Raw genomic sequence first — 10,674 nt, forward strand, 5'->3', positions numbered from 1 at the left:
ATAAAATATTTGAGACATTCAGAAAGCTGTAGACAATATTATAATGCATACCTATACTCAGTGCCCAGCTTAACAAATGAATCATACAGTTCAAGCTTCCTATATATCACTCTCTGATTTTTTTTTTTTTTTTTTTTTTTTTTTTTTTTTTTTTTGAATTTTTGCAGTACGCGGGCCTCGCCCGTTGCAGAGCACAGGCTCCGGATGCGCAGGCTCAGCAGCCATGGCTCACGGGCCCAGCCGCTCCGCGGCATGTGGGATCTTCCCGGACCGGGGCACGAACCCGTGTCCCCTGCATCGGCAGGCGGACTCTCAACCACTGCGCCACCAGGGAAGCCCCTCACTCTCTGATTTTTATTCTCCCTTTCTTCACTATCCTGAATTTGGTGTTTACCGTTCACCTGTGCATCTTTATACATTTCCTACATATATCTGTATTCTAAATTATGTATAGAGTTGTGTTTTGCAGGATTTTTCTCTTGGTCTTTGGCTTTTAGCAGTTTAACTATGATGTGTCTAGGCGGAGTTCTTTTTGTGTTTATTCTACCTGGAGTAGTTGAGTTTTCTTGGATCCACAAGTTAATATTTTTCATCAAATTTTGGGAAGTGTTCAGTTGCTGTTTCTTAAAAATTTTTTTCTGCCTGTTTCTCTCTCCCTCTTCTTTTGAAACTCCATTACTCATGTGTTGGAAAGTTTGACTTTGTCTCATGGGTCACTGAGGCTGTTTACCTTTCTTCCACCTTTTTTCTTTCTGTTCTTCAGATACGCTAATATCTATTGATCCATCTTCAATTCTTTGATTCTTTCTTCTGACATCTCTAATCTGCTATTGAGCCCATCTGGTGAATTTTTCATTTCAGTTATTGTGCTTTTCACATTTTGAATTTCCATTTGCTGCTTTTTTAGTTTCCATTTCTCTTTTGAAATTCCCCATTGATTAACATAGTATCCGCATGGTTTTCTTTAATTATTTGATCATATTTATAATAGATTCTTCAAAGTCTGCTAATCCAACATCTGGATTCACTCAGGGTCAGTTTCTGTTGATGGCTTTTTTCCAACGTGTGGGACACACTTTACTGTTTTCTTACATAACTACTAATTTTTGCTTGAAAGTTGGATCTTTTAGATACTGTACTGTAGCAACTCTAAATTGTTTTTGTTTTAGTAACTTGTATGGACTTAAGCTGTGGGATCACTGCCCCCTGCAGTTTAGCCACTGATGTCATTGCAGGGGTTTTTAATTTTAAATTTAATTTTTTTGCTTGGTTCCTAGTGGTTGCCCTATGTCTGAATAGTTGAGAGGTCAGCCAGTTATCTGGGCAGAGGTTGTGTTTAGACACCTCACGCCTTCCATCATCTGCTGATCAATCCGAGTGTGGGTTAAGAACTGCATTACAAGTCAGAGTCAGTTCTTGAGTCTTCCCCACCACCACCACCACCCTTCTTTTTTTTCCTATTCTTTCCCTGGGCTTTCTCTGGCTTGTCCTGGCGCAAGCATAATTTGGCAGTCAGCTAAGGATGTGGGGAGAGTTTGTCTTTGTCTTCTTTGGCTTTCGTACATTCAGGATTTCCCCATTAAATTTCTGGCTGATGTGCCACCTATCCCATACTGGGACCAAGATGTTGTGCTACCAGAGCTGCAGGTCTTCCTGTTCTAAACCAGGTCTGCCGTTTTTAACTAGCAAAGCTGCAGGATTTTGTACTCCCTTCGCTCCCTACCTTGAATCAGGTCTTCCACCTCAGGCAGTAAAGTTGGTGGTTTTCTCAGCCAGCCCCAGGTCAGTAAAGCTATAGTTTTTGCTGACTGAGTTGGAAGAACAGTGCGGGTTGAGTGTAGCCTCAGGCTAGAAGGTTACTTAGTCACTACCACCATTCTTACCAATATGCTAACACATTTTTTAAGAGTAAATGCTTCTCAATTTGCTGTTTGCCTGTGGTTGATATCCAAGTGACCTGAACTGGTTTTGCCCCCCACAACTTCATCCAGGTTTATACTTGTTTTCTTGGAGGACAATCTTCTGACCATCTTATTCCACCATGACCACAAGTTGTCTTTGACTGTGTTTTTAATCTTAATATACATGGTGTCATCTTGTATGTGTCCTCCTGCAACTTCCTTTTTAAATTTCCCTCAACATTATGTTTGTGAAATTTATCCCAAATTGATAACATGCATAAATTTTCACTGCTGGTTGGTGTATTCTTATGTGAGTATCACAGTTTATTCATGTATTTTCCACACAAAGGAAATTTAGGCTGTGTCAAAACTGGCAGCATTACAAACAATATGCACTGAGCATTCTTGTACATTTACGTGTGTTTGAGTATTTCTCTAGGGTGATTCTCTTGGTCTGAGGACTTTTTCTTTAGTTTTATTTTTCCCTTTTCTCCTGGTTTGGAAGTTATATAGCCTTTTTGTACTTTTGTAGCTATTATCCTTAGAATTTTAGTACACTTCTTTGACTCAACAAAGTCTGAGATTAGTTATCTTTGCCCTTCTCATGAACAATACAGAACTTTAGAACAACTTAATTCAAACTACGCACCCTTTAAATGTTCTCTTAATTGTTTTCACCTTATATCTTTTTTATTTCCCAAATTAATAATGAGCATTATTATTTTTTTAGTTGTGTGTGCATACTAACCAGTTATATTGTGCACCACTTCTGCTTTCATCCCTTTTTTAAAAAATTAATTTTATTTTACTTTTGGCTGCGTTGGGTCTTTGTTGCTGCACGCAGGAGTTGCAGTGAGCAGGGTCTACTCTTTGTTGTGGTGCGCAGGCTTCTCATTGCAGTGGCTTCTCTTGTTGTGGAGCATGGGCTCTAGGTGCGTGGGCTTCACTAGTTGTGGCATGCAGGCTCAGTAATTGTGGCTCATGGGCTCTAGAGCACAGGCTCAGTAGTTGTGGCGCACGGGCTTAGTTGCTCCATGGCATGTAGGATCTTCCCGGACCAGGGATCAAACCTGTGTCCCCTGCATTGTCAGGTGGATTCTTAACCACTGCACCACCAGGGGAGTCCCTTGCATCCTGTTTTTTGGGCTCATTTGTTTTCTTTTCTGAAATATATCCTATCCTTTAGAAGTTTCTTCAGTGTGGGTCTGTTGGTGGTAGGGTCTCTGTGGTTTTGTCTGTCTGAAAATGTCTTCATTTTGTCATTGTTCTTACATAATAGCTTTGAATTTCTAGGCTCATGTTAATTTTCACTCAACACTTTGAAATGTTATTCTCCTGTTTCTTGGTTTCCATTTTAGCTCTTGGAAGGTGTGTGTATGGGGATGGGGTGTTTTCAGACAGTTTTGTCATACTTTTATAGGTAATTTGCCTTTTCTCTCTGGTGCTTTTTGTGTTTGGTATTCTGTACATTTCCTGTGCTGTGTCTACCTGAGGGTTTATTTTTATTTCTTTCCTTGGGATTCAGTGTGTTTCCTAAAATCTGAAGTTTCATATCTTCCATAAATTCTTCAAATATTGCCACTTCTGCAGTCTTGGTTTTATTCAAACATCTCATTTTATATTCATGCCTCATAATCTCTCAAGTTTTAATATTTCTTTTACTTTTTGTGTTTCCTTTTGGAAATTTTTCTTTAGATTTACTTTTCAATTCTTTAGTTCTTTCTTAAATTTGTGCCTAATCTGCTGAGTGAACTGTATATATATATATATTTTTTGAGCTTCTATGTTCATTGACTTTACTTTTCCTTTATTTTAGAAGTTCTCCTTGTTTCTTTTTCAAATATGCTTGGACTTCTTTGTTATTTTGTCATGCTTTCTGTTCTACTTTATTATCATTTATCATTTTCAACATACTTAATTTTAGACTATTTTTTACTAAATTCAACATCTGACATTCTTTGGGGTCTAATTTTACTGCTTTTTCATTTCCACAGATACTTATGCTTGCTTATTTCCTCATGTGCTTCATAATTTTGGATTCTGAACTTATTTCAGTAGCCAGGATTGAGAGTGGGTACCTTCAGAGAGGTTTTGCATTTGCTTCTGCCAAGGTTAGAGACTTTTTTCTTTTGTGTGTTAATTTCTCAGTTGGGGTTCCCCAGCCTATGAAGGTAGTGTAAATTAGAGCTCTCACGAGACAGGCCTGTGTTGAATTATCAGGCAAGAAGCTTCTTTGTCATCTCCCCTTGCTTTTGAGTGTGTCCCGACCTTATGCTGGGGTGTCACCTTCCCATCTCTACCTTGCACAATATCCAAGACTTTGTCTTCTGTGTTCATTAAACAGGGAAACACCCAGACCCCTTGTTTGCTAAGATTAGACTAACACTATAAGGCAGAGCAAGCCTCAACTCAGTTTACCACTCTAGCTTTTAGTTTCCTTTGTACTGCTGCTGGCCCTTGAAGATTGCTCGTACTTGTTTACTTTCAGCTATGCTTTTAAAAAGATGTTTGCTCTTATTTAAACCAATGCCTCTAGGTGCTTTCTAGAGTGAGATTTTCAGGATACAGGGATTTAATCATTATTTATGTGTCTTTCAGAGTGTAAAACACTGGCACAGTGTCTTACACATTTATGTGAAACAAATTAAATGTAATCCTATTGTCCTAAAATTGCTATTCAGAAATTTAAAAATCGTTACAATCACATAATCATTTTGAGCAATATTAATTCCTTTTCTTTTGCTTTCTTACTTTATTTCACTCTCTTTGGAAAGTTTTTAAACCAAGGTTGTACTTTTAGTATGTCCTTGATTTATTCTGTATGGGAACCAAGGGTGTATCTTGTTCCTGTTTCATCTTTCAAAGCAAGCTACTAAGTGTCTTTACTATTTCTGTTGTTTACTACCTCGTCGTTCCTTAAGATGGCAGATGGAAATTACCATCCAAAGGCTAGACTGAGAACATTATTAAAAGTTTACCATGGACTTCCCTGGTGGCACAGTGATTAAGAATCTGCCTGCCAATTCAGGGGACACGGGTTCGAGCCCTGGTCCTGGAAGATCCCACATGCTGTGGAGCTACTGAGCCCGTGTGCCACAACTACTTCAGCCCGTGTGCCTAGAGCCTGTGCTCCACAGCAAAGAGAAGCCACCACAATGAGAAGCCCGCGCACGGCAACAAAAAGTAACCCCCACTCGCTGCAACTAGAGAAAGCTCTCACACAGCAACAAAGATCCAATGCAGCCAATAAATAAATAAATAAATTTATTTATTTTAAAAAAAGAATCCCCCTGCCAATGCAGGGGACATGGGTTCAAGCCCTGGTCTGGGAAGATCCCACATCCCATGGAGCAGCTAAGCCCATGCACCACAACTACTGAGCCTATGCTCTAGAGCCCACGAGCCACAACTACTGAAGCCCGTGCGCCTACAGCCTGTGCTTCACAAGAGAAGCCACTGCAATGAGAAGCCCATGCACCGCAATGAAGAGTAGTCCCTACTCGCCACAACTAGAGAAAGCCCGCGTGCAGCAACAAAGACCCAGTGCAGCCAAAAATAAATAAATGAATTTATTTTTTAAAAAAGTTTACCGTGATATCCTACATTGCAGGGTATTAGAGGTCATCTAGTATATGGTTTCCAAAGTGGGTAATAAGGTGATCTATTGGGTATTATTTTTATACTAGAAAAAGGAGAAATTAAGCTTTATTAGTATATACTAGTACACATATATAATTCATAAACATATATATTTTTAATAGATGTACGTGTTTATTTTAAAATATTTATTTACTTTTCAAATAAAAGCTCAGAATTTTTACCAGTGGGGTATGGGAACAAAAATAGTGGTTTCTATGACCTAGGGCAGTGCTACCCAATACAACTTTCTTGCAGTGATTGAAATGTCCTATATCTGCACTGTCCTATATGATAACCACTAGCCACATATCATGACCGAGAAACTGAATTTTTAATTTTAGTTAATTTAAATTTAAATAGCCTCATGTGGCTCGTGGCTACTATCTTGGCCAGTGCGCAGATCTAGGGCAATCTAAGGGGGGAAGTAGTAGAAATTGTAGTTCTATTTGTTTAGTGCTTTCCTAGTACTGGATTCCATATTTAGTGTATTCTGTACATTATTTCATTTAATCTTGAAAACAACCCTTTAGGTTTAGAGAGAGGTTAAGTAACTTGCTAAAAATCATAGAGAATTAAAAAGAAGCAGAATCAGAGTTGAAACCCAGGTGGCTCTCTCTTTTTTTTAACAGCATTATTGAGTTACAATTGACTTCATAACGTATATTTTTAAGGTATACAACTTGATGTTTTGATACATATACATTGGGAAATCACCACAAACTAGGTAATATATCCATAATTACCTTTTTTCCTTTTTTTTCTTTTCCTTCTTTTGTGGCATAAAGACTTAATTTAAGATCTATCCTCTTAGCATATTTCACATATACAGTACAGTTTTGTTAACTGTAGTCACCATGCTGTACATTAGGTCTCTAGAACTTACTCATCTTGCATAGTTGAAACTTTGTGCCCTTTGAGCAACATTGCCTCTTTTTCCTCTCCACCCATTCCCTGGCAACCAACATTGTATCCTCCACTTGCATCAATTTGGCTTTTTTATTTTATTTTATTTTTTTATTTAAAACCAGAACATTTATTGCGTGACTAGTCATTGAAGTCCTTAAGATGAACTGGTTGCTGCAACAGCTGCCCTCTTGGACGTAGGTGTTTTTCCTTCACGGAACCCATGTCTGAATCTGCGGTATACAAATTTTAGGCTCCTCATTCGACCAGTCCGGGTGGTACTTCGTCTTTTAGCTTTAGCACTCCAGTTATACTTTCTCTTCCGCTTGGCAGGATAGCCACATTTGCCACAGGTCGACTTCTGAAGGTGGTAGGCCGTAGAGCCACAGCGGCGGCACAACATGTGCGTCTTATTCCGACGCTTTCCAAACGATGACGTTCCCTTCATCATCTCGCTTCTGCCGCCAAGACCAAAGAGCAGTCTGACTATTTTAGATTCCACATATAAGTGAGATCATGCAGTCTTTCTGAGTCTGTCCTTTTTCACTTAGCATAATATCCTTCAGGTTCATTCATGTTGTTGCAAATGGAAGAATTTGCTTCTTTTTTAAGCCTGAATAATATTCCACTCTATATATACCATTTTTTTAATCCATTGATGGACATTTAGGTTGTTTTCATATCTTGACTATTGTGAATAATACTGCAGTGACCACAGGAGTACAGATATGTGTTCGATATCTCCTATAATCATACTTTACTAGTAGAGTTCCAGCAAGGGACGTTCTGGTACCACTTCAGCTCCAAAGCAGCACCTGTGCCTCCCTCACCCCCTCTATGTCTTTAAAACCCTGTTGTCTCAATGCCACCCCCCGCTTTTTTAACTTCAGGAAGTCATAGACTTTTCAGGTATACTGTGTCTTTATCTGAAATAAATAAGACAGGGCCTTAGCTCTATTTTATAGGTAAAAGTGCTGAGCTAGATTATGAGTCATTTGTTCAAACTCTGTAGATCAAAATTGAACTTAAAGCGGGGCTGTCCTGCCTGGCCCTTGATGCTCCAGTCATACCATAGTTAAGTCATTTCCTTAAAATCAATGCAGCTGGTGCCAAATTTGAGTTTGCTTGAGTTGGACTCTTTTAAAAGACTAAAAGCAGTATGGCTTTGGAAATACTTTTAATGTGTTTGTGTTTATTTTTTAGTGCTCGGCAGAAACCCAGAGCTAATTATTTAGAGGATCGAAAAAATGGGTCTAAGCTGATTGTTTTTGTAATCGGAGGAATTACATACTCTGAAATGCGTTGTGCTTACGAAGTATCTCAGGCACATAAATCCTGTGAAGTTATTATTGGTAAGACTTGTGTTTTCCTCTTTTCTGTTTTTTTAAAACAAACTCTAAATGCAAAAATATATATGTAAAACTTTATCTTGTAATTTACATTTAGGACTAAATTGTTGAGTGCAAAAAAGTATTTTTTAAATCATAGTGTGTTTTATCTGATATACCAGAGTTTTTTCCTGGTTGACTTTTTTGATTTTTTTTTTTATTAAAATTCTGATTTTGAGAGAATGAGCTTCAGAAATATTATATTCTTTATAATCTTTATAATATATATTATATAATGTATTATATATTATATATATTCTTTATAATATTCTAAATATTACATAAAGAATATATCCTTTAAAATATTACATCCTATCCTTTTCTTGCCCTCATGATTAAATAATTTTTGAAACATACATTTCTATTACAGAAATATTTTGAAATTTTTTCTGTCTGTGGACCTGACATTGGCCAGGCCTGTATGGAATTTAGTTTTAAGAATTTCAGTCAAAGCCACTGATACTGAAACTCTCCTGACCCATGGAGGTGCCGCGTTTATACACCAAGCCTCCATCTGCGGCACTGCTTAACAGTTCTCTGTGACTGAACTCACAGTGCCTGTTGCTGTTGTGTCAGGAGGACAGACTAACCTCCAGTTTTTGTCTTCAGTTTATCAATATATAGCACAAAGTGGACAAAGCTCTAGGAGTGGACAGTGTTTTTGAAGGGTTAGTGAGTGTGCTCAATGAAGAGGAAGGATTGAAATACTGTAGTTTAGGCAGATTTCAGGAAGGCATCCTATAGAAATTTTAAGTTGCCCCAAGCTACTGCCCTTTGCATATTTGAAGGACAGGACAATATAATTAGCCAAGGAAAATTGATTTAACTGCTGGCCTCTGAAAATTTCTCTTTTCCTCTACCAGGTTCCACGCATATTTTAACACCCAAAAAGCTGTTGGATGATATAAAGATGCTGAATAAACCCAAGGATAAAGTCTCCTTTATTAAAGATGAATAACATTTTAGCGGGGGAGGGATTTGGAGATTCTTATTAATTTGATCAACTAAAGTAGATCAAGACATTGTGGCTGTCATGTAATTTAAAAAATGTAAATATTTTATGGAATAATGACTTTTCAAATATATTTCTTAAGGGACTGTTTATGATTGCATATCATTGGATTTGCCTTTTTGTGATACGCAGGCCTCTCACTGTGGTGGCCTCTCCCGATGCGCAGGCTCAGCGGCCATGGCTCACGGGCCCAGCCGCTCCGCGGCATGTGGGATCTTCCCGGACCGGGGCACGAACCCGTGTCCCCTGCATCGGCAGGCAGACTCTCAACCGCTGCGCCACCAGGGAAGCCCTGGATTTGCCATTTTTAATTTAAATATTGTTGCTGCTTTATAGATGATGAGAAGAAATGTTAAAATGCTTTCTAAAAGGAAATATTTTCAGCTTTGGAACAGAATATATTACAGTTATGGGTAATTTTTCACAGCCACCTATGTACATACTAATTACTTATTAGATACTTATCTGTCTAATGCTGAAGTATAGTTTTTTGGGAAAGAATGATTTTAAATGAAAAGGTTGTAAAAGTAAAAACTGTGAACTTGTATGTATGATAGAATGATTTCCTATAAGTGCAGTTTTTCTTTCAACTGAAATTCATAACTTCTTTTATATGTAAAGTAATTTAGTCATTAATAGGAATAGAATGATTTCACAGCGTATACTGTTGCTAGATACTTCTGAAGAACACAATTTTGTATAATTCTGAATAATGTATGTTTAAATTAGCAAACAAAAATAATCATGAACATTCTAAGAGAAAATAAATATATACTTACAAAAATTATCTCTCTTTTTTGGCAGGGAGGAAGGGGAAATTAGGAAATTTTAAAGTTCTAAGTCAGAGAATTACAAAGAAGAAAAAGAATGCATCATAATCTTCCCACCAAGATAACTCCCTTTGACCTAGGAAAATAATAATGTAATCTTTGTATATGGTTGGATAATGTAAGGATATGTGTGCACATGTGTTACACAAAGGGAACATCTTCATTTCAAATCTCTCCTTTTACCTGGCCTCATAGTGTTCTATCATAGAGTGGGCTGTAATTTATATATCACTCATCTTCAGAGTTTTGTTCTTACAAATAATGCGGCATTGTTTGGGTACCTACCTGTGCAAACTTACATAAATATTTCTATAATATAAATTTCTAGCAAGGACATAGCTGTCTAAAGTATTTGTGCATTTAAAATACTGATAGATATCACCATTTAAAATTTTTGAGTAGGGACATCCCTGGTGGTCCAGGGGCTAAGACTCCACGCTCTCAATGCAGGGCGCCTGGGTTCGATCCCTGGTCAGGGAACTAGATCCTACATGCTGCCATGCTGCAACTAAGTGTTGGCATGCCGCAACTAAAAGATCCCCCACACCACAACTAAAAAGACCCCGCACACAGCAACTAAAGATCCCGCGTGCCACAACTAAGACCTGATGGAGCCAAATAAATAAATTAATTAAATAAATAAATACTAAAAAAATAAAATTTTTATGTAGATCAATCCATCACTTTTCCTGTGTGGCTTGCAAATTTATGTTGTACTTAGAAATATCTTTGCACCTGAGATTGTAAATTCACCCATCGATCTTCTAGAGCATTTTGATAGGTTCATTTTATTTTTTACAGGTAACTCTTTTATCCATCTGGAATTGGTTTTAGTATGAGAATGTGTGCTAGATATTGTCTCTTAGCACTTGGCATTATGTCCCATGCCTCCCCATTCCATACCACAGGGGATGAAAGCTAAAAAGGAAGTTTTGCAGACTCAAAGGTAAGTGGGGTTCTGAACAGGTTAGATTCTGCCAACGACTTGCATTTGGTCAAGT

The 10,674-nt window shown here is 37.8% G+C and overlaps 2 protein-coding genes across 3 annotated transcripts in view; one reads left to right on the top strand and one right to left on the bottom strand.

Moving 5' to 3' along the window:
• The window catches only part of STXBP3 (syntaxin binding protein 3), a 56,206-nt gene extending 46,100 nt beyond the window's left edge, over positions 1-10,106 (top strand). Inside the window, exons 17-18 of one of the 2 annotated variants that reach the window (XR_004351626.1) lie at positions 7,647-7,795; positions 8,695-10,106. Coding sequence is in view for 1 of the 2 variants with exons in the window: in XM_032644261.1 (XP_032500152.1) it covers positions 7,647-7,795; positions 8,695-8,789 (244 nt within the window). In the remaining variant the exon portion in view is untranslated. The remainder of the gene's footprint in view (positions 1-7,646; positions 7,796-8,694) is intronic. The other variant, XM_032644261.1, reaches the window with a different exon arrangement.
• Positions 5,420-6,996, bottom strand: LOC116760049 (60S ribosomal protein L37-like). Its single transcript, XM_032644279.1, has one exon. It carries the CDS (start codon positions 6,892-6,894, stop codon positions 6,601-6,603), a length of 294 nt encoding a protein of 97 aa, XP_032500170.1. The 5' UTR covers positions 6,895-6,996; the 3' UTR covers positions 5,420-6,600.
• Positions 10,107-10,674: the final 568 nt, after the last annotated feature.

The sequence above is a fragment of the Phocoena sinus genome, chromosome 1 (assembly GCF_008692025.1).
Source record: "Phocoena sinus isolate mPhoSin1 chromosome 1, mPhoSin1.pri, whole genome shotgun sequence".
Lineage (NCBI taxonomy): Eukaryota > Metazoa > Chordata > Mammalia > Artiodactyla > Phocoenidae > Phocoena > Phocoena sinus.

Excerpts from the sequence above, each read along its gene's own strand:
- LOC116760049 (XM_032644279.1), bottom strand. The coding sequence starts at position 6,894 with ATGATGAAGGGAACGTCATCGTTTGGAAAGCGTCGGAATAAGACGCAC.